This window comes from Agelaius phoeniceus, chromosome Z (genome assembly GCF_051311805.1).
Source record: "Agelaius phoeniceus isolate bAgePho1 chromosome Z, bAgePho1.hap1, whole genome shotgun sequence".
Lineage (NCBI taxonomy): Eukaryota > Metazoa > Chordata > Aves > Passeriformes > Icteridae > Agelaius > Agelaius phoeniceus.
This window is the reverse complement of record NC_135303.1, coordinates 91663705-91687760: the sequence shown is the minus strand read 5'-3', so window position 1 is coordinate 91687760 and position 24056 is coordinate 91663705. Positions and strand designations below refer to the sequence as shown.

At 45.6% G+C, this 24056-nt stretch overlaps 1 protein-coding gene across 1 annotated transcript in view; it reads left to right on the top strand.

The window, feature by feature from the left end:
* LOXHD1 (lipoxygenase homology PLAT domains 1) overlaps positions 1–24056 on the top strand; it is a 97114-nt gene that overhangs the window by 59316 nt on the left and 13742 nt on the right. The window contains exons 24-27 of the mRNA XM_077171695.1: positions 1635–1762; positions 5689–5806; positions 13908–14085; positions 19396–19581. Of these exons, the coding sequence (XP_077027810.1) occupies positions 1635–1762; positions 5689–5806; positions 13908–14085; positions 19396–19581 (610 nt within the window). The remainder of the gene's footprint in view (positions 1–1634; positions 1763–5688; positions 5807–13907; positions 14086–19395; positions 19582–24056) is intronic.

Here is a 24056-nt window from a genome sequence, read left to right as displayed (position 1 = left end):
ATTCAGGTGAATAAAACTAGGCTAGCAGGGCACTATTTAAAATATGTTTCTGTGAGCTGTTTCTTGATATTCCTCCACCTCTTAAAGAAGCCTTGGTACCATAGCTATGATCTTTGAAGCATCTAAGTGGTCTAGAAGTCTTAAAACCCCTGATGGCCACTGGGATTTGCACATTTTTTGACATATTTGTTCAGAGTCTTATTGTTCCCCTGTCAGGAGAAAAGAACAAAATTAGGCTAGTAAGGTGAAAACTATAAAAAACATCTTTTCACAAACTGGCATGCCTTCAGTGCACACAAGATCTGGGAGGACTCTGCAGCTGATGCAGTAGTGAGTGTCCCCTTGGGGAGCAGGACAGCTGAATTTTTGTACCACAAGGAGTGTTCTGATGTATAAACCTCCAAACTATTAGTGATATTGGAATAAACATTTCCCAGATAAACACTGAACTTGGGGGAAACATTTTGCAGCCAAAAAAAAGAAACAGTTGTTCTTCTGGGAGACTCTTTTTTAAAATTAGCAAGAATTTGGTGCAGAGCAGAGCTGGAGAGCTGGAGGTGACCAGGCAGAGACACTGGTAGCAGAGGGTTGGAGACCCAGCTATTGATGTGATGGTTGTGACTCCTCCGAAGAAGCAGCTTAAGAGATCTTCATCACTGTGTTGCAACAGGACAAGGGATAACAGGTTTAAACTGAGGGAAGGTTCACTTGGATTAGATAAAAGGAAAAAATTTTTTACACTGAGGGCGATGAGGCCCTGGCACAGGTGCCCAGAGCAGCTGTGGCTGCCCCTGGACCCCTGAAAGTGTCCCAGCCCAGGCTGGGCAGGGCTTGGATCAGCCTGGGATAGTGGAAGGTGTCCCTGCCCATAGCAGGGATAGAACAGGATGAGCTTTAAAATCTCCCTTTCAACCCAATCCATCCAGTGATTCTGTAATTCAGATGTTGTCACAATAAATGTGTCTCTTTAGAGGCTGAGAAAATCTGTAGAAAAGGTCATAGATTGAAAGCCCTGTAGTAAGTTTTGATGCCTAACTTTGCCTTTGAAAACAATGGTGTGGAGTAGAACCAAGAAGCTGTGTTGGAACATTTTCTGTCAATGCAGTAGATCTCCAGGAAAGCCTGATACCCTCTGAAGGCTGACCTAGAACACAGACTGGACAGAGCTTAAGAGTAAAGTAGGGATTTATTGGGAGGCCTCAATGGATACACTTTGGGGAGTACAAGAGCTACACCCAAGATGAACCAAAATTGTCACAAAATGCACGACCAGTCATGGGGACTCTCATTTTTATAAGTCCTGGTCCATTTGCACATTGGAGTTAATTGTCCAGTTACAGCTTTAGGTTATGAAGTCCCATCCTTCTTGTTTTTATCTCTTCAATCCACCACTGTTTGTGCTCTTGGGCCTGAGATTTGGATCATTTGTCCTTGGTGCCCAGCTGGAGCAGGAATTGTTTTGTCTCCCTACTCCGTGCAGAGAGCTCACCATCCCCTAATACAAAGCTCAGACCCACACACTAAAGCAGCACAGAATCTGAAAAATATGAAAACTAAAACCTGAGGCATCAGCCCTGTTTAGCTTGGGTTAAGGACAGCTGTTTAAATTTCTGATTGCTTCCAACCCTCACCAGATCCTCTACGAAGTCACGGTTGTGACCGGAGACATCGAAGGCGGCGGCACGGATGCCAATATTTTCATGACTGTCTTTGGATCCAATGGGAACACTGAGGAGCTGCTGCTGGAAAAAAATGGGGACAGGTACAGTAGCTGTCATTTTTGTGGGTTAGAAGTGGAGTGATGGCAGTTTTTAGTGTCGAGTCAAGAAGCACTCAGAGCTTTGATCACGCTGCCACTGAAACACAAACATTTACTCCCATTGACATTATAGATTCAGACCCGGGCCCCTTGTAAGTATTTCTGTCAGATTTTTACAAAGCAAAGGAAAAGAGAGCACTGTATAGCCACGGAAAACACCCTTTGTTATTTGTGCAAGTTTGTTTAACCTGTTCCTCAGTGGCTTTAGAGATAAGCATCTTGAACAAAAGTATGAAGTCCTGCATTGTCCCCAGGAAGAACTGTGAACATCGCCCAGGATTGCACTGGGAAGTGGATGGGTGGTGGCAGAGAATGCTGTACTGAATGCCCTAATTTTACTAAAAATGACAAACCTCATGTTTTCTTCATCAGAAACAGCTAACAAACACTATAACCCTAGCCTGATGCCAGCACTTCCATAAGCCAAAAAACCCACACACGCCGCCACTCATCCACTTCCCAATGCTTTTTTGTTCCCTCCTAGCACCTTCCCTAGTACAGAAAGCTTTGGCATGCTCAAGAATGAACCATCTTTTAGTGGCATAGCATAATGCTTAAATTTAATTAATTGACTAGCTCTGATCTTATTCAGCAAGGCATCTACAGAGCATCGAAGTGTGGGAGCTTTTGGCCACACGGTTTGAGCTCAGCTCGCTGAGGGAATGCTGGATAACTGAGAGGATAAGGTGCACCTTGCACAGAGGTGTTTGCTCAGGGAATGTTTCACTTGAAGCCGTTGTAGCAGAGTGGGTGTCTGGACAAACATAGCTAAGATTGAGAGCTTCATGTGTCTAGTTAGTAACAAGCACGAGCCTTGTCTGTTGTGAAAAAAATGCAGCAAAGGTGCTGTTGACTAAAATATCTGTGAGAAACACAGCTGAGTCATGCAGAAAACCACAGCTCTTGGGGCTTGCTGCTCCCCATCACAGAGGAACATCCAACATGTGGGGCAATGCCCCTGGCTTACCAGCAAGTGTGGCCTTCAGTGGCACCCCTCTTACCAGACCCTGAGCAAGCCCAAACTGGCCTGTCTTCCACTCATTTAATCCTAACACTCAGTCCTGGTAGGCAGGAAAATGGACCACTGATGTTTGGAGTCAGAAATGAAGCAGATTTCACATCTGGGTGTGTCAACCAAAAAATCTCTAAAGGGGATCAAGGCATCTCCAGCCCCTCAGGAGCATGGCTGTAGGTTTGCTGCATCTGGGGCAAGCCATACCCCTAAACTTTGTGGCCTCTAAAAACACATCCCATTTGCCTACACGGGTGGGATGGGCAATCTCTGATATAAGAGTATGAAAATGCAATGCAGGAGAATAGAAAAGTCTCTGTGTTTTTAGTTGCTTGGGTTATCATCTGACAGTAGAGGAGCTGTGAAAAGTGTTGAAAAGTCACTGGGGCTGTGTAAAGAAAAGGAAGTGTAAGGCACAACTCTTATTATGTTAATATCCCCAGGATGCTGTGCTATTCTGCTGGCACATCTCTGCTAGCTGGAGGTGCTCTGTATCACACCTCCAGCTGTACAGAGCTCTTGTCATCTCATTAGCACCCTCTGCAGAGGACATTCATGTCCCCAAATTCACATCCTGCCTGCTTCCGCACCACTGCCACCAGTCTTCATCCAGCTGTTAACAGCACAGGCTCTCCTGGCTCTTTTCCACGTGGAAATCTCTCCAGCCCTTGCACCAGCAGAGCAGGGGATGGGTGAGAGCTGCTGCAACCCAATGGTAAAAGGCTCTTCATCTTTATTGGGGCCATCCAGTGCCAATTCACTCACCGCAGCTTAGTGTCTTACCAGGAGCTGTCTGTCTAACCTGCCACAGATTTAAGGCAATTTTCGCTACATTACACTTATTGCCAAGACCCCTGGGCAATGGAAATATTTATAAGGGCAGGCATAGCTAGGAAAGCTTAATGAAATCCTGTAGATAAATGGTTCAGTGTCCTGAAAAGGGAATAGCAGCAGTCAGTTTGTCTGGCTACTTCTTCCCTTCTCAATTTTTTTTTCAGGTTTATGTTCATCTTCATATAAATTAGGGAGAGCAAAGAGCTTCTGGGTCACCCATTTTGTCACTTTGGCAATCGCTTCCTTCTAGTACTTCCCTCTTGGAAGAAGCAGATGAGTATCAGTGTTACAAACTTCAAACAAGGCATTTGCTGAAGATAAAGAATGTTTTATTTTGCTAGCAGACATTTTAGCTTAGAGCTGCTCATCCTGGAAAGCCTCAGAGTGAGAGATTTCTATGAAGCTTTGTAGATAATAGTGATTGTAATAAAAACTGTCCTGATCATAGGATCACAGGACAATTCAGACTGGAAGGGTCACACCTTTTTGTTAAATAGATGTGGAAATCAATCCAGTCCAGGGACAAAAGTACATTCTATTTCTCACAGTGAGACAGGCTGCCTCAGTATCCGGTACCACAGAAAGACAAATAAGAAGAAAAAGGAGTTTTTTCAAAGAGCAAACATAACCCTTAATAACTAGAAATGGACTGGGACCAAAATGCCCTGTCCAAATGCCTCTGGGAGTGCAGAGGAAGCAATGCCTGGATGAAAACTGAGAGGCTCGAGCCAACCCCTATTGCTAACATCTGCAGCTATGCATGCTCAGATAATGGTGTGAGTATAATCACATTCATCCTGCAGGGGGTAATCTGAACAGAGGTTGGTAAAGAAAATTGGGTTTTTTTCTCCACATTCTGGCACTGCACTGGGAGGCTGTGTGCATTGCCAGGAATGAGATATCATCATTATGGATTGTTTCTGTTATGGCAGTACCCACAGTTTGCAGGGCTCTTCCCAAACCCCTCAGCACACTCAGGAAATTCCCCCACAAGGAGAAGTTTGCATGAAGGAGAAACCTCAACAGCAGAGTGGTCACCACGTGCTTGGTAGACCTCCTGGATCTGGCTGCCATTCTCCTTAGAAAGGATTTGATTTCCAACTCCAAGACCATAGCAGGTCCCCAGGTATTTGAGGGAGCAAACAGAAAGATACACTTGTTTAGAACAGAGTAATATTGAGCCTGAGGCAGCACATCCACTGAAGCAAGGCTTTCCATCAACACCAGTGATGCCAGGAGGGAGGGAAGGTGCAGTCCTAGCCAATGTAATCTTCTTTGGGAAGCACATGTTAGCTGTTTTTTCCCTTCTCCTGCTTCCTGCTGATTGCTATGGATGAGCAGCTCCTGCACATCCCTGTGCCTGTGCACAGCAGCCACGCACTGGAGAAGGTCTTTCACGCAAGCTTACACAAACCCACTCTGGTTCTTACCAGAGGCAGAGACAGTTTGCAAATCCAAATCCCCCAATTCCATCAGGTTGGCTTTGTCTCCACTCTAACACAATTTGCCTGTGCTTACTAAACTTGGGCATCGGGCTCTAATCCCAGTGCCACATTCAGCTGAGCTGCAGCAACTGCCTCTCTCCACAAAACACAAAGTTTTGTGCTGAGCCTCAGGGGGAAGGGGATGAGGCAAAATTATTTTGCCTTCTAGCTGGAACTGGCCAAGGACAGGCAAGTGGGCAGCTGCCAGGAGGGAGGCGATGTTCAGAAGCCTGACTGTGAGCCGCTATTGTTCCTGCCACAAACAGAACAGTAATGTATGCTACAGGCTGCCTGGAGCAGCTCCAGGTGGGCTGTGTTTTCCAGGGAAGGAGGAATCCCTGTCAAATCTGCACCGAGGTGTCTTGCCAACAGCAAAGTAGCTGGTGATTGCAGCGCAGGAAAGCTCAAGTCCGATAAAGAACACTCATAAACTTTTGATTTGAGGTTGTTGGCACGGCCAGGGCTGCAGCATGGGACAGAGATGCTGTGAGAGGCTGTAAAGCAGCAGGAAAACCTCCTTGGTCTTGCAATCCCTGCAGGTTTGAGCGGGGCCAGGAGGACAGTTTCATCATGGAGATCGCCGACATCGCGCCCCTCAGGAAGATGAGGATCCGGACAGACGGGAAGGGGACGCGCCCGCACTGGTTCATGGAAAGGGTAACGCTCTTGGCATCACGGGTCTCTCACAGCCTGCCTGTCCTGGAGCCTCTCAGCCCCTGGCAAAGAGGAGAAAGGCACTGAGGGACTCATTTTCATTAATTTTCTACATTTTTTTTCTGTTTGGTGTCTCACGGTTTTTCTGCCGGTTTTTCCCGGCAGGAATTGAGTCACAAAAGAAGAGAGCAGAGGGAAAAGCTGTGCTTTGGAGCTTTTTTTGTGGTGGAATCATCATGTCTGGAAGTGTTCAAAAGGCTTGTGGGTGTGTCATGTTTGTGGGCTATGGTTTTACAATGATCACTGTGGTGCTGGGTTAATGGGTAGATGTGATCATACTGGACACTTTTCCAACATAAATTATTCTATAGTTTCACCACAAATTCTGCTCACTCTCTTCTGCACGAGCCTTGGTTTGTCACCAGGACTCCTGCAATATTTTCTGGTCCCTGGATTGTGCCCTTGGCCCCTGCAGATCTCTGCCCCGTGGGAATCTGAATCCTTTGGAGTGTGGATGTTTGTCTGCCAGACAGAGACACCCTGGGCTGGGTGGGACATTTCCAAATCCATCCATTCCGCTGGATCATCCCATCTTTCTTCTTTCCTTCTCCTCTAGCACATACATTTATTTCTTTTCTTGTCCATACAAATGAGGTGTCTTTTTTATCTTGCATTTTGCATGCAGCATGCAAACTGATGGTACTTTCTCCCTGATGTTCTACCTTGCACAAAAGTACAGTGCTTGCCTTTATCTTTGCTGTCAAACCATCAGCTCCTTGTAAGGATCACCTCTGTCTGGGCAGTCAGAAGTAGTTTGCTTGTTGTGGGTCCCTATAATTGTATTTCTGAGACAGAGGGAGAATAATGTGCTGATTGCAGACCATCAGATGTCATTAATGGAGAAACACATCTCTGCCATTTTCCTTACCATGCTTTTTCTGGAGTCGACATCCTGCTGGGTTTCTATATCTTGACCTTTTCATGAGAACAGTTTAAGACCTAGTAGCTTAACCATGGTCAGAGGGAACACTGCATGATTTTTTAATTGGGTCCTTTTTTCCGTTTTTGACTAATTTATTGCAGTCTTTTTCACATAGATAATGTGTTTCTAAACACTGACCCTACATAGCCACCAGTTTTCAGTGAAGTGATGGACTTCATTGTCAAAAGAATTTCCATGCTGCAGTGCCATTTTTATTTCAATATTTTCACTTCTAAATTTTTTCTCAGCAGTTGGGGAAGGAGAGGAACTGAAAGAGAAGGAATTAAGGCTGGACATTAGGAATAAATTATTTACTGTGAGGGTGGTGAAATACTGGCACAGGTTGCCCAGGGAGATTGTGCCTGCCCTATCCCTAGAATTGTCCAAGGCCAGGTTGAACAGAGCTTGGAGCACCCTGGGATAGTGGAGGATGTCCCTGCCCATGGCAGAGGGTGGGGCTGGATGAGTTTTAGAGTCCCTTCCAACCCTTAACATTCCATGATTTTATGATGATGCTTCTGCAGCTCCTCAACGGATTAGGCCTCCAGCATATATCTTTAGAACTTATGCCACAGATGCAGAGTTTTTCTCTCTGTGCCTAAGGAATGACTCAATCTGTTGTCTGATTTGATTCAGATGTCTTGGTCAAACTCCCTTTGTAATTTCTCACATGCTTTCCCCTGAGTTATATAAATCTTATACATATAAAATGAAATTAAATCAAGCTTATTCATCCAGAGACATTCCAGGTCTTGCAGTCATGAATCAGCAGCAGCACAAAGGCAAGGCATGGATGCATCTTTAGGTGTGCCTCCCCACCTTCCTGTTGCCTTGTCTGTCCAGGCGTTCCAAACCCTCATCCTGCTGGACTTTCCTACCAAAAGCAAAGATTTCCCAGGGGCTCAGAGGACTCTCATTTGTACACATCCAGTAGACATACAGCCACCTTCCAGCTCTGCAGAAGCCACAGGTGGACCATGAAACAAGAACAGGTCTTGAGACAGACTTAACAGAGGGCTTGTAAAAACGAGGAAGAGCAATGTTTTACATGGGCAGATAGTGATGGAAAAAGGGGCAAGGGCTTTACACTAAAAGAGGAGAGATTTATGTTAGACATTAGAAAGAAACTCTTGGCTGTGGGGGTATTGAGGCCCTGGCCCAGGGTGCCCAGAGCAGCTGTGGCTGCCCCTGGATCCCTGGCAGTGCCCAAGGCCAGGCTGGATGGGGCTTGGAGCAACCTGGGACAGTGGAAGGGGTCCTGCCCGTGGCAGGGAGTTGAACTGGAAAGTCCTTAAGGTTGCTTCCAACCCAAACCATCTTTTATAATTATATGATTTTATAAGCTTATGGAAATGATGCCTATAGTTCCTATTTTTTTTTTTAGATAAACACATCACAGAGGATTTTTTAACTCCAGTGTTACGTAGATAACGGTATTTATTGGTTTTCTTTCCCACCTTCCCTGCAAAGGTAAACACAGCATTTGCATTCCCAGGCAGAGGGTGGCTTACAGAAGCGTTCTGGAAGAGGGGAGGAAGGATTTTTGTTCTCTGATTTGTATTCCAGCCTTAAAAACTTACGTAGCCTGGTGTGACATGAAAACTGATCGGAGCCCATTTCCATTTCTGTCAAAAGTGCATATTAAGACTGCATAATGAAATACTTGTGGGGGTAGTGCTAAACTCTCAGACAGATGGTTCACAGTTAGTGCTAACTAGCACAGTGAAATGAGAAGCTAGATTAAGCCATCAACCCCGTAATTAACCATTTGTTGCTCCATTTATCTACACTATATTCTCAGTTTTCTTGTTCTATTAAACTAACAATAAATGATCTTTTTAATTCTCTTTGGTCTTTTGGTAAACTGTTGCTAGCTATAATTTATACTGCTTTTAGTTTAGCAGATATAGAAATGAATAAATACCAATTAAAATGCATGAATTATCAATGATTCTGTACACAGCCAAAAGATTCAATTTACAAGCAGGCAAGTAGTCATATTTTTTTTTCTGCCTATATAAAATGCACTAAAATTTCATTCAGAATCTCAGCAAAGTAATGAACCTGGTGCTGCAAATTCAAACTTGCTACCACAAGTAACAATATGTTTTAAATGCTAGTACCTAAACCTCTACAGGGAACAAAATTTGATTAGTTGATGTTTTGCAACAAAATGAACATTATTGATCATTACTATGCCCAAACAGGCATCGTGAATGTTCTCCAAAGCTGAGCAATGCTTCCTGATCACACCACTGCTGGAGGGACACAGAGTGGGGATTTTTTCCACTGATGTGATGCTGAATCTCATGTTCTTCCACACCAAGCTGCCATGACACTGCTCTGTGTTTCTGAAAAACCAGGGAACAAAATCATAGAATCACAGAATGGTTTGGGTTGGAGAGGACAATAAAGTTCATCCCATTCCAGCCCCTGCCATGGGCAGGGACACCTTCCACTGTCCCAGGCTGCTCCAAGCCCCATCCAGCCTGGCCTGGAACACTCCAGGGATCCAGGGGCAGCCACAGCTGCTGTGGGCACCCTGGGCCAGGGCCTGCCCACCATCAGCATTAAAAAAATTTCAATCTAATTAGGAAACTTATCCAAATGCATACTTTGGAAAACTCTTCCTGGGATAGCTGCTTTCTCAGTCCCTGTGATGATTTCACCTGCTGCCCAGTGTCTTAGCTTTGAAGTTGAAAATCTAGAAACGAGTAAGGATGAAAGCTCAGTGAAATAGCAGGAATTATGAGACTGTTGAATTCTGCAGAGTTGCTTCCCTCAGAATTTTAATGTTACTTTGTGCTGTCAAAGCCAGACAGATAAGAAGCTGCCTTAATGAAGCACTAATTGCATTGCATTCAAACGTCACAAATAATCCTGCATGTGGGACTCGGTCTTTATTCAGTCCTTTCTCCTTTGTATAAAGGAGATTAGGAGAATTTGAGAGTTATTATTGAGAATTGAGAATTATATAGCTGAAGCTGACTTTTATTCTTTGCAAAAGAGAGAAGTCTTTTTGTTTTACAGTCAGAAGTTCCTAGGTTTAAGTGAAGAATAATGACATGCAACAGAAGCATGAAATCCTGTGTTTGAGCCTTTGAAGGTGAATTCCAGGAGCTGTGTATTTTGGTGTCAGCAGAGTGGGAGACTCTGTGGAGCATGTTTTACATGGCATCTGGAAAAAGGCTGGGTAGGAGTAAATCAAATAATCGGACATGTCAAACCTTTCCATTGCCAGAGACAGTGGGCAATTAATTTCAAATTGTTGGTTTAATGTTCCTGTCAACTACTGTATTTGCTCAGCTACAAAGCAAATTATCAATGTGTTATTCATACACTCTTCTGCCACTTTCTTTCCATGGCTTATTGGTGTTCTACAGCCCAGTTAAGCTCCTTGCATAATGAGCAAGGAAGTTTGAGCTGAAAAGCACACTGGATGCCCACAGCACGTTCTAGGTATCCTAAAAAATAGCTTGGGTGCAGTGCAAAGTAGTGGTCTCATTGCCAAGCAGGAGCTAGTTTTACTGAGAGGAACAGGCAGAAATCAAATATAGTCTCAGCTCAGCTCACTGAGATGACTTGCTTGACCCTCATGATTGAAACCAAAATCCTGCATCATCCTCTGTGTGTGGAACACCCACAAACATCTCCCTGCAGGATGGGATTCATTTTCTGCTATTTTAGTCACTGAAAAAGGCTACATTCAGCTTTCATCCCTTCCAACAAACTGCTCAGGGCCCCTGTGTAGTCACGAGACAGGCAGACCTGAGAGAGGGGGCAATGCCTCAAGAATTCCTTACCTGCCCCCAGTTTAGGTGGGATCTGGGGCTTCCCTGGGGATACCCAGGTCCTACCACACGATGTGCTTGGGCTGGATCACCAACATTTAGTGGGTCCATGCTGGGTAAGTGAGAGGCAATGTACCCACATTGTGACACAGAGGTCAGCCTGCCCCTGCTGCTGCTTCTGTGTCCCTTGCTGTGACCAGAGAATCAGAGTTTGGGTTGGAAACTACATTTAAAAATCCTCTCATTCCACCCCCTGCCATGGGCCAGAGACACCTTTCACTGTCCCAGGCTGCTCCAAGCCCCATCCAGCCTGGCCTTGGACACTGCCAGGGATCCAGGGGCAGCCACAGCTGCTCTGGGCACCCTGGGCCAGGGCCTGCAATTCCTAATTGCCAAGAGCCCAAAATCTGTGCCTGCCCTCTGGCAGTGGGAGCCATTGCCTGGCTGCTGTCCCTGCAGGCCTTGTCCCCAGTCCCTGTGCAGCTCTGCTGGAGCCCCTGGAGGCCCTGGCAGGGGCTCTGAGGTGTCCCTGGAGCCTTCTCTTGTGCAGCTGAGCAGCCCCAGCTGTGCCAGGCTGGCTCCAGAGCAGAGGGGCTCCAGCCCTGGCAGCAGCTCCGTGGCCTCCTCTGCACTGGCTGCAGCAGCTCCAGCTCCTTGTGCTGCTGGAGCCAGGGCTGGGGCAGCTCTGCAGGTGGGCTCTCACCTGAGCCCAGGGGCACAGGGGCAGGATCCCCTCCTCTGCTGGGGGATCAGCTCAGGACAGAGTTGGATTTCTGGGCTGACATCCCTTGGGCAAAAAGCACTTATAAAATTAATTTCTTTCCCCTGTCTGCTCCTCCCGTATCAGCAGCCCCGAACAGGATACCAGGGCAGGTCTGTGTTTCTGTCCTCACAGTAAGATGCACACAGATGCAATCACACATCCTGGGTGAGGGGCTGAGGATGGGAAAAGCTGGCATTTTGCTCCAGCAGCTTTAGTAGCCAGACGTTTTTTTCTCAGACAGCATCTGGAGTGCTCAGCATGGGCTGGGTGTCTGTGAGAGGCCTGACCTCTGTGTCTCTGAGTGCTCTCCAGCTGACAACTCTAATCTGCTTCTATCCCCACTGCTTCCCTGACAATTCCCTGCAAGATCTGCTCAGGACATTTTGCTATAACAGTGTCACTGTCATTCCCAAGCAGGGCAGGGGTATTGCTGGCTGAACCTCTGCCAGCATGGAGTTTATGCCCTGTGGTGGGGGGAAAATAGACCACAGATTTTCATAACTACGGAAAATAGATTTTCAGTCAATCTGACATTGCTCACAGTTCAATTTTTCAAAGAAAACTTTCTGGGTTGGACTCCTAAGAGGATGCAGGCATCATTCACACATCCTTGAGAGAGGACACTTGTGTGCCCCAGCAGAAAGGCCACCAGCTGGGCTGGGGGAGACCTGATTTCTGCTTGGTTCAAAGCAAGGGTCTGATTCAATCTCTCTTGACTCACAGAACAGTTTTTTTGACCACGAAGTAATAGTGTCACTGGCTATGAATAAGCAGCTTTTTAGAAAAGTGGGACATCTTCTACAGCCAAAAATGTCCTGTGCCCCTGGGACAGGGGGTGAAGGTGCTGTGTTACAGATCCCTCTTTAGCATCAGGCAGACTGAAAACCCCAGATGAGTGTCCTACCCACAGAACCATTCAATGCACAAACAGCATGGCTTGCTGATCATCTTCAGTGTAGCTACTGCCCTCTTTAAAACAACTTTTTTATAACCTGGAGCAGTAGTCTTCTTTTGAATTGCTGAAGACTCTAGCAAGGCTTGGTTGGGGTCAATAGAAGGCCATGGACTGGGACACCTGGAGTTTGAAGACAGAATCTGAGCACATTTTATCTCAAGATAAGTTTTACTGATGTTTTTTTCCTTAGGCTGATATATGAGACACAGTGGAAGGGCACTGAGGTGGTCACGGGGCTACAGGAAGCACGTGGCACACTAGGGAAGGCTGAGGAAAATGGAGTTTTTAAGCCATGACAAGAAAAGGCTTCCCCCCATGACAAGGGGGAATCTAGTCACAGTCTTCTGCTGCCTGAAAGGAGATTTCAGAAACCACTGATCCACACTCTCCTCAGAGGTGGACAGCAAAAAGTCATGAGGCAATGGACATGAGCTGCACTGAGGAAAACCCTGGCCAGATACAAAGAATAAAATCTTCCCAATGAGAGTGGTGCACCCTGGATGAGGACTGAGAGTGCCTGGGGAATCTGCACCCTTGGAGATTTTCACAGCTCAGCTGGACAGGGCTTTGCACAGCATTCAGCCATGCTTGGAGCAGGGGTGGAGCTGTGCACCTCCAGGCATCCTTTTTAATGTGACATCTCCCACCACTCCTGGTTCACTCCTCCCTAATGCTGTGCCACACTTCCCTGGCACTTCTGGGTTCACGTTTCCATGGCCTTTGCAGAGGCAGTGTTTTCTGATGCTCTGCTACACACAGGTACAGCCTCTGTTGCTGTTAGACGGTGACACAAATGGCAATTTACACCACGGTCCCCTGCCTTTTCTTCAGCTCCCCCAGTTTAGTCAGAGCTTACTGCTAGGTTTTTGATCCAGGCAGGTGTAATGCTTTCCTCCCACTTGACTGATGCTCCACTGAGCCCACACACAACAAGAGACATAAAGGTGGGTATTTTATTAGGCATTTGTTGGAATAACTTGTTGAGCTGCTCTGAATTCATTCCCATTCTGTTCTTATCACCACAGCATCTGAGCTGCTTCCACGACACGTTAGATAGTGTGACTAATATCTGTTGCATACTGTTTGTTCTGTCACCTTTTCCCAGAGGGAGAAGTGTGTGAAATATTAAGTTTTTGCTGGCCTAATTTTATCTTGTGCCTTGTTTTAACTTGTTTGGGCTTGCGTCTCTCTACAATGAATTCTGCTTGTTCACGCAAGGCAGACAGGCAAAAGAAAGATGCTGAGTGTTTCAAGGAGAGGTAGTGAAGTTTTTAATAACTCTGTTCCTTCTTTGGAGTGAATTCCATGCTGGCTCACAGGAGAGGTCTGACCTCTTAGAGATGGGCTTTGTCCATTTGGTCAGAGGTCCAAATTTCTCCCTTTGCTTTGCCACATGGTTGAAAAAGCATTACAATACTGTGAAGGTCATTTCTCAGGACAAACCAACACAGCAAATGTCATCCATAGGAGAGAGCTCCATTTATCCCAGAAGTGTGGGCTTTGGAGCTATGGCCAAGCTCTTCCCATGTCCTACCACATCATGCACTTTATGAGTTTAACATTTGCCCTCATTCAAATGATATGTTTTTCCCCCCCATTTTGACTCTTCACAGATCACCCTGAAGAACCTTACTAACCAAGAAGTGGCCACATTTACCTATGGGGATTGGCTGTCCAAGCTGAAAAATGCCACAGGAAGCCTGGAGTGCGAGATGCCAGCTGTCATAAACGACGAGCAGATGATGGAGGACACCACATACACTCTTCAGGTTAAAACCAGTGACATTGGAGGTTGGTCCTTGCTGGGTATTTTATTAATTTTCTACTGTGAAGTTTGTTTTTGAACAATGAAAAAAAACTCCATCTGCTTAATTTGAAATTACATTTGAAAAAACATAGTTTAGCCAGAATACAACCATTTTGGCTGGCTGTTCACTGGGGCAGTGTCTAAGAGACTCATTCTCATCTGAGCTCTGGGAATAACATATTTAGACACAAGGCCCAGGTCTGACTGCTCTTTGAAGACACACTAACAGAAACTATTACCAGACCAAGCTGCAGAGGTCAGCTGCCACATTTTTCTTTTTTGGTCAGGTCCATAAATGTAGGGTCAGAGCTGGTGTGCATCAGGTTTTCAGTCAGCACTGTCTGCCTGGCCTAAAGCAGGCAGCAATAATTCACCCACCTTTCCAAAGTGTTTTGAGACCATTTATCTCAGGCTGTGAAAAAAAAAACATTCCTAAATGCACACCAGATAGAAGAGATGGAACAGAATATACAGAAAGAGCTTCCAGAGCCAAGAAATGGGGTTTCAATGTAATTTCCTGGGATCACTGCCTCTTTTCATGGGAAATTTTGTCAGGCTGCTGGATGAAATCTGCTGCCACATACAAACTGAATAGTGCCAAGATGGGGCAAGCCAGACATTGTCTTGTTTCAAAGGTGTCTTCCTCAAGTGAGATTCTGTCACACCAGTGCACATAACCAGCTGCTGACCTCTAAAGGTCTTTTCTTTATCCCTTTGTTGCTTCTTTTTTTTTATTTTTTTCCTTCCCCCTGGTTTTATCAGCGGTAATTTATGCAGCTTCTAAAGTTTGATCCAAGAATATCAAAATTTCTCTGGCAGAGCATCTTCGTGCCACCTCACCACTTCTTATCTATCTTCTGTGCCGGTTGCTTGTCTGAAAAACGTGTAGTGAAATACAAAAAACAAAAGAGAGAGAGAGAGAGAGAAAGGAAGATTTGTTTGTGTATCTGGGCATCCATCTAATATAATGGTAGATCTTTCTGTGACCTTTTTTGTGAAAACCAGCCCTCACTCACAAAGGTGATGGAAATAGAAGTGAGGAGAGAACAGAAAATGACAGCAGCAGCAGACAGATCTGCCCTTCCCATTGAATGAAGGATGACAGGTATTAATGAAGAAACATTTTATTTCATTATGAACAGCGACAACCAGTAGGAAAGAGCAGATTACAGAGAGGTTTGAGAGAGTCTGTTTGTGATTAGATCACACAGCTCACTGACACAATGCTGAACTTCATCCAGCTTATCTAAAGCAGGTGCAAGTCATGAACCATCTCCCCCTTTTGATCATTATGTATTCCACAATTACTCCTGGTTGGACCAAATCAGGAAGAAAGACATTTTATCCTTGGTGATGTTTAAACATGTTATATCATCTCCTGCCACGCTGGCATTGTTGAGGAGCAGCAATTCTGCACAAGGGCTGGAATCAAATGTGCTTATTTCTAGCTATAAAGTTTTTCTTTGCAGTGGATTTCAACTTTCCAGCTCATAAGAGTCACTGAAATGGGAAAAAAAAAAAAAAAAAAAAAAAACAACAGGCAAAATAATTTCACCTATTTGCCACTCTCTGAAAAATTGTATTTCTGGTTTTAGTTCCTCCTAGTCTATAGACTGTCTCTGGCCAATTCTTCTGGGAGAGAAGTCTTCATCAGTGGTCTGGGGTCTCTCTCCTGAGGGTTTCTGACTTCTGTTTTTCTTCATCAGATTCAGGCAGAGATTTCATTGTTAAATTAGCTTAGATGGCTAAAGTTAGGGAAAATTAATCCCACAAAGAAGATTCTGGAGCAAACTAGAAAGCATAAGCTATTTCCTCTCCACCACACAAACATGCTTAACAACAGCATTGTTTTACATTTTCCTCAAGGAAACCTTTAAGTTACATTTTGTCTTTCACAAAGTCACTCTGCTCCAGTGAAAATTTAACCTACAGAGTTTGCAGCAGGGAACAGCTCTGCTCCTGAAAGGCTCAAATCACCTTTTTTCCACCACCAGCAGTACCTTAGATGACTCTCAGGCTGCAATAGATAAGAGGAGGTTGTTAGAGCACACACCTACCAAGGCAGATGGGTAATCTTTGGTTAAAACCAAGGTCTTGATCTCAGATGTAAAGCACAATCTGATTTTCTTCAAGGCAGGACCCACAGACATAGATGCAATAGGGGCAGACCACCTGATGGCTCTTTCTGAGGCACAAAAATGTCCTTTGGCTGGTTAATTTTTACTTTCTCTATGCAGGCATTGTATATATGCTAATGCAATAAAGATGGAGAGTGAATAAATACTGCTTTCTCATTTTCCAAGCATTAATGCAACAGAAGGTTCTTATCTCTGCTGTTATAAGATTAATTAGGATGTTGTCAACTCAGTTCCAACCTACAAATTAAATAATTTAGGACAGTTGGTGTCAGCTGATAGTGCCTTATATAAGTTTTTTTCATGTAAAAAGAAAGACATTCTTTGGCCACAGAAGGCTGTGACTCAAGCCCAGAGTTTGTTTAAAACTGAAGCATCTGCTCATATAATCATAAGGAATCGTATAATCATAGAGATTTCTGTTTAGAGGGTCCTCTAAAGGTTATTTCACCCATTTTCCTGCTCAAAGGAGTGTTGCCAGCTAAGACTGCCCAGCCAAACACTGGACAACTCCAGGAACAGTGATGATGCCACCACCTCCTCATGCATCTGCACCCAGACCTGCACCATATTCCTAAGAAACTTGTTTCTCCCTCATTCCCAGCCTGAGCCTCCCCAGCCACCTCTGTGGCTTTGGTTTTTTGGGGAATGATGTGACGCAGTGCATGGCCCTGGCATCATGACCCCTGTGCCTGCAATGGGGCCCTTGTGCTCTGCCCCAGCTCCCCTCAGGGCTTCTCCTCTCATCAGTGTGTCCCAGCTCTTGTTCCTCTTAGTATCCACCCTCCAAGCTCTTCTCAGTGTCTTGACACAACCCAGGAATTCAAACTCGGGGCTTTGAATTGCACTGAGCTCTGGAAACCTCCTGCTAGCTCGGATCCAATCAGAACATGAAGGGTACTGCTGCAAACTTTGGGACATCTTCAGCTTCCCAGCATGTGCAAGGTTCATTCCAACCCACACAGAGGAGTTTGCATTTCTCCTTGCTGGATTCCATGGGATTTCTTCTTTCCCAGCCCTCAAGTTTCTCAAGGTCCATCTGGGCTGGAATTCTGGCCTTCAGCATGTCACTCACTCACACAAATCCACCCTTGGCTGGAAACCCGCTGAGGAAACACTCTGCCACTGTTTAGGGTGTTGATGATGATGTCCAGCTCAGTTCTGCAGACCCCAGAATCAATCCATGAGCTATTGCACTCATCACCAGTTAGGGCTGGTGCAACCACAGTACCTCCATCTCTTCATTTGTCAGGTTTTTTACAGTTCCTAAATGTGCCTGGCAGTTTCCTGGAACTGGCAGCAACAACAACAACAACAAAATATCAGTGACCCAAATAAGTGAAATGTACATTGATTTAACGTTTCTGTTTTTTACTTTCCCATCTCCTGCTAATTGCTTGTGAGGGAAATGTCACAGCATGAGACCTTCATAAGCTTCTTCCTGCAGGGACGGTTTTGCTAGGAAACAGTTGGTTCTGTGCCTTTTGAGACCTGGCATTAATTAGGAGCCTGCTCCTTGCAAGGGAAGGGACTTCAGTTTGCTTTGTTCCTCACCTCAGCAAGCTTTGGGGTCATAAAAAGTACTGCCAGATGAACTGCCTGGATCCCTGATGCTTTCTCCTCCTACTTAAACCCTTCCCAGGGAACTGTTGAAAATTAGCCCCAATTTAACATGGGCAGCTTCTCGCATGGACACATGCTGCTTTGCCTTTCCTCTATAGGACTCTTTTCCTCCTCTTTTTCTTCTAGCAATTTTTTTCTCCCCAGTCCTTCCATAAGAACAGTCGTGATTTCTTCCTAACTTCTGTATTCAATAATCATGTGGAAGTGGGACCTTTCTCCAGAAGTTTACAGTCCCCCTAACTCTGTCTCTGCATTGTGTTTGAATGGACCTGTGGGAAACACTGCCTATGTGGCTCAAAGTGGATTTGTGTTACTCTTGTGCAAGAAAGGGCCTGGCAGGAGGTTAGACTTTCAAAGCTGGGCTATCCAAACGAGGGCAGCAGATGCTGAGTTTCTTTGTAAGGCAGATTTGAGCTTGATGATCTGGTTTTCCACAATGGTTTTGACACAGCAATGGCTGTCTGCCTGTGTGTAATCCTATTTCTCTTCGTGAATCTGCTTTTATATTAGTGTCAAAATTAAAATGCAATCGTTTTGGTGGAACTATAAATAGTGCCAGGTGAAAATGTAACACTTGCAGCTAAAATGTAAGGTCACTGCAGGTGGTTTGGTCTGGAACTTCCCAAAGTCAGGAAAACAGCATGGCTGTTTTCTTTGGCAAAATACAGACAGCAGAGGACAAATGACGCTCAATATCAAGTAATAAAGATCATCTTGGAAATTTTTTAATTTGCTAGCATATACACAAGAAGGTGGAAGGTGGTAGGGCAAACTGTTTCATGAGAAACTGGGACTTTTTCCATTGATTGCTGCATGGTCAATACTTTGAGAAAGAGCAATATAGAAGGAAGATCTGTTGGGTGTTGAGAGAAGTGGGCCATGAGATGCCACAGTGGCTTGGTTGATGATCTGTACATAGCTCTGAAATCCCTGTACCATCAAACACAGCAAGAGCAGGAGGAGACAGACCCCAGCTGAAGGATCCTGAGTACCACAATTGCTTGGAGAAGGTTGTGGGACTGCAGGAGGGAATGACTGAATGCTGAAAAGGAATACTGCTTCTGTGGGAAGCCCAGGACACCACTTTGTGGCTACAAAAGTTATAAAGTATGTTCTTTAACACTCCTCAGTAGATTGGTGGATTCTGCTGGATAAGTCACTTTACTTCCCCAGCTACTTTGGAATAATGTGAGTTACTACCCTGACATCCCCTGCAGAGTGCTGTGACAGGCACTCCTCCATCAGGAACAGAAATTTCTGCTTCCCACTGCACTGCCACCACCACAGTCACAGCACCTCAAGAGCCAAGGCAAAGCATCCAGCTGTATTTGTGGGATGGACTGGAAGAGCTGATTGTCCTCCCTGCAGGATCCTGCACAAATCCACTGAAATGTCTTGGCGGTGCCCAGAGAAACATGAGCACCCCTGCAGCCTCTTCCAGCCTGCCTTTGCTGCCTCTCCATGCAGCTGGGGGCTGGGAGTCAGCCCAGGGTGGCGGGGAAACCCATGGCATTTTTCTCTGCTCTCTCCTTCCAGGAGCAGGCACCGACGCCAACGTGTCCTTGATCCTCTTTGGGGAGTATGGGGACAGTGGCACCCTGCCTCTGAAGGAGTCCAACAAGTCCAACAAGTTTGAGAGGAACCAGATGGATGAATTCAGCTTCTCTGAAATGCTGAGCCTGGGAGACCTCTGCAAAGTGAGGATCTGGCATGACAACAAAGGTCAGGGCAGCGATGGGGTGGTGGGAGAGCTCGGGATGTTGTCACTTGAGGGAACAGCTGAGGGAACATGCAGACACAGGGCAGGCTGAAGGCAGAGTCCCCAGCTCTGCTTCAGGCTGGGAAAATTACCTGGGTAATTTTACCCAGATATTGATTTTTAATTTTAATTTTTACCAGGATTTTACCCAGATCCAGGGAGCTGGTGTCCCAGCTCCCCTGTCTGGACACACCCCTTCAGGGTGCCCCTCTCCCTGGCTGCTGCTGCAGCAGGTCCCCAGCTTCACTCTGAGCTTACAGACACCTCTGCAGCACTGGGGATGCCTCCCCCAGAGCACAGCCACCCAGCCTGCTGTCCCAGCACACTGAGTCCACCCTCACCTCTCACACAGGGCCAGCATGGTGCTCCCAGAGCACTCTAATGTTCTCAGCCTGACACTGACACGCGGGGAAATGCAGCCTGGCATAACACAGCGAGCCTCAGAAGAAAGAAATGAAGATCTGTATCTGGCTTTATTAAGATCATTGCATCAGCCAGTGAGCATGCAGCGTGCTGCTCAGAGAGGTTCTGACACTTCCCTGCTGCTGGACACCCTGACTGGTGTCACAAACTGCAGAGCAGAGCTCAGCAGGACTGTCATAGTCATTTGTGTTGTCTTTCAGGCACCGAATGGCATCTTGTAACAAATGGATCACTAGCACTGCTGTGGTGACATCCCATCCCATCCCATCTTCATGCAAAAGAGATTATACTGCATTAGCAATGGCTTCCCCACTGGTGGCCAGCCCTTGCTGCAGCCCAAAGGTGAAGCTCCATAGCTCACACAGGCTCACACCTGAGCCACTCTTAACAATGCTGTTTGGCAGCAATATTTATCACAGTCTGGGGAGAAATGGCAAAGGGACCACTTGGTCATTACCTGGTTGTACTGAGGCAGCTGGTTTATGGCTGGGATGGGTTTCATGCCAGTATTGATGTGACCTGGCCACCTTCCTCTCAACTACTCCAAGTTGTGGCAGATAATGAAGGCTGCATGTCATGCTCTAGTAATAAAAGATGCTATCTCTGGATTAGACTTTCCCATTGGAAAGTCTTTGAGAGGGAGAAAAAACACATCTAATGGTAGCCTCTGTCCGCAGTGAAATATGGGAGATACATCCACCTGACATGATTGTTTACTCCCAGACACTGCAAGCTCTGAGCTCATATTTATCACTCCCATAACACAGCACAATTTAGTTGATTAAACTCCATAATATCATGTTATATAGCTGGTGCTGAATGCAGTAAGGGAGCTGCTTTCACCTGATTACTTTGCCAAAACACTAATTCCTTAGATCTGCAGTTTAGATGTAGATATGGAAAGGGCTATTGAATGAGAGTTTTAGCTTAATAAAAAGGCTTTTTGGCTGTTCCAAGACGTCCTCTGATAGCACCAAGACATCAACATGGACTTGCAGATTTGCTTTCAAACCTATTACCAGCTGAAATGTGTGCTAAAAGAACATTTTCCCAAGTGGCATCATGGCTCCCTGGTGACTGGCTGTGCTAACAGGATGAAATAAACTCACCAAGCAGAGCTGATCCTTAGGGCTCAGGCACATGGACTGACTGGGATGCAGGAAGGTGGGAGCTGGATCAGATCAAGGGTCTGAGCAGCTCTTTCCAGCAGCAGCATCCCTGGCTGCCTGAGGAAGGGGACAGGCTGAACGTGTAATCCTTTCACAATCCTCTTCATTTTGCATGATGAATAGCTCAGGGCATTTCCTGAAGTGGATATCATTCTTGTCCATTAAATAATTTCCAGTGAATTTTCTCATTCAAGGTCTTGCCCAGGCCCTCCAGGAGACACTGGCACCCACACAGCCTGGGCAGTGAGTCCCACGAGTCTGCTGCCTGCTGTGTGACGAGCAAATCCTGTTAATCCAGGAGGGTTTTGTTGCCTTTTCCTTCTTGCACAAGTGATCACAGTTCACCTTCTCAGTGCCACTGATCATGCTGCTGACACAAGTTGGTAATTGCTGGCTGTGTGCAGCTGCTTGGTGGCAAAGGGTGGTAACAGAGTTTAGCCTTAGGCTAAGCAGTAAATAGGCTCAATTAGTTTAAATTTGCTCTGGGCTAAGAACTTGTACCCAGATAACCACCACAAGTCAGCTAAAATACTAAGCTGGGTGTCTAGAACCTAAAATATGTATATAAATACACATGGCAGCCTCATATTCTCTTTCCTTATTTCCTCATAACACTGGTTTCCACTTATAAATACTAGTCCTTACCAGACCTGTCTGACAGCAAGGTTAATTTAAGCCTTGGATAAACACCATGCTCAGGTTTTGTTCAGCAAAAATGTTCTTGCTTTTCCCCACAGAAAGAAGGAAAACTGTTGTTTAAATCATAACATATGTTGTCTACATTGTTCTTGCATTAGTCATGTGAAAAGCATCTCCTATCTAAAACTTCACACAATTCAGCATGACAGTTTGTTGGGTGGGTAGAGTATTTATTACTGCTGAGATCCAGGATATAGCTATCCTTTGAATATATGCCTGCTCCCTATATATAATTTATATAAATTGGCTGTGGCACTGCCTAGAAATTCCTGGCTCTATTTCTTTTAAATGAGTAGTAGGGTCAGGGGTCAAGTATGTTTTTTGTCAGATGTGTGAGGGACTTTGGGTATTAAATAAAAATATGTTTGTATTTACCGCTACTCTGAGGCTTCAGATGTTGATCATTCTTTCTTTACCTCTTTTCTGGCTTTTTTGGACTAAATGGCTCTCTACCAATGGCCTGTGGAAGGCTTGGCCTCACACTGGCCCACCCCATTGCTTCTTGCATCCTGAATATGTGGAGCATGCTTGGTGGTCTTTTCCTGATCTTCAAAATTATCAGTCTCAATCAGAGAATCACAGAATCACAGAATCACAGGATCACAGAATGGTTTGGGATGGAAGAGACCTTAAAGATCATCTCATTCCACCCCCCCTGCCATGGGCAGGGACACCTTCCACTGTCCCAGGCTGCTCCAAGCCCCATCCAGCCTGGCCTTGGACACTGCCAGGGATCCAGGGGCAGCCCCAGCTGCTCTGGGCACCCTGGGCCAGGGCCTGCCCACCCTCCCAGCCAGCAATTCCTAATTGCCAAGAGCCCAAAATCTGTGCCTGCCCTCTGGCACTGGGAGCCATTGCCTGGCTGCTGTCCCTGCAGGCCTTGTCCCCAGTCCCTGGGCAGCTCTGCTGGAGCCCCTGGAGGCCCTGGCAGGGGCTCTGAGGTGTCCCTGGAGCCTTCTCTTGTGCAGCTGAGCAGCCCCAGCTGTGCCAGGCTGGCTCCAGAGCAGAGGGGCTCCAGCCCTGGCAGCAGCTCCGTGGCCTCCTCTGCACTGGCTGCAGCAGCTCCAGCTCCTTGTGCTGATATTTGGGGTCAATGACAACACCACATGAGGTGCCCCATCAAGGTTAGTTAGGGGAAATGCTAACCATCAAAAGTCTTCCTTTTCCTTGCCATATCAAGATGCCAACTGCCCGCCTGTATTTCAGGATAAAATACATTTAAATGCCTTGCCCGTTGTGTTCACTGTGCCATGCACAGCTCAGCTTCTCCCTTGGTGCAGCCTTGCTGCAGTGGCTTTGCTCCCAGTTCTCATCTTTTGTTTATCCTTTCACTGAAATTTGACTGCAGTGGGGTGTTCAGAGTTGAAGAGACAGTAATTGCCATGGCAAGCCTATCAGGAGGTCTTTAAATTGCAAACACCATGTTTTCATCCTCTGGAAAAGCACGCCTGTTTTATGGTCCCACTTTAATGCTTTTAAATGCCATTTTCCCCACAAAAACTGCTGAGTGACATCTCTGTATGAGACATAAAGGAGGAATGAAGCCCCCATCTAATTTCTCTAACTTCAGTAAAAATGATTAGGGAGGAAGTTGTTGCTCATTTGAAAACAGGCAGTTTAAAGACTTCACAACTGCAATTTCAAGGAACTTGTTCCTGATTTTTTTAGATGTTTAGAGCTCACCAGTGAGATTCTGGTAACAACAAAGTGATATGAATGAAATTTAGTTTTAATTTTGCTCCATGTCTTTTTATCTTGCCCCTGTTTACCTTGAGATACTGATGTTCAATCTAATATATTTAGACTCCCTGAGCAAATTTAATCACTTCCAGACTCCCCATCTCCTGATCTCAGATAGGCACTATGTATTTTCTCATATCTCAGTTCATTTACTTCTACATTTATGCAAGATCGGTATCTGTAGGTCTGTAGAAATGCTGGCTTTCTAAATGTAGGCCTCAAATTTTTTTAATTTTTTTTTTTTTTAGTCTGCTATATGGACTAAATCACCACTCTGGAAAAATGACTGAAAGTTTCTCAGTATCTCAGTAACAGAACTATTTACATAGAAAAAGGCTGGTTTCCCTCCTTTTTTATGTGTTTTTGTGTGTGTGTGTGTTTGTTTGGTTGGTTGGTAGGTTTTTTTG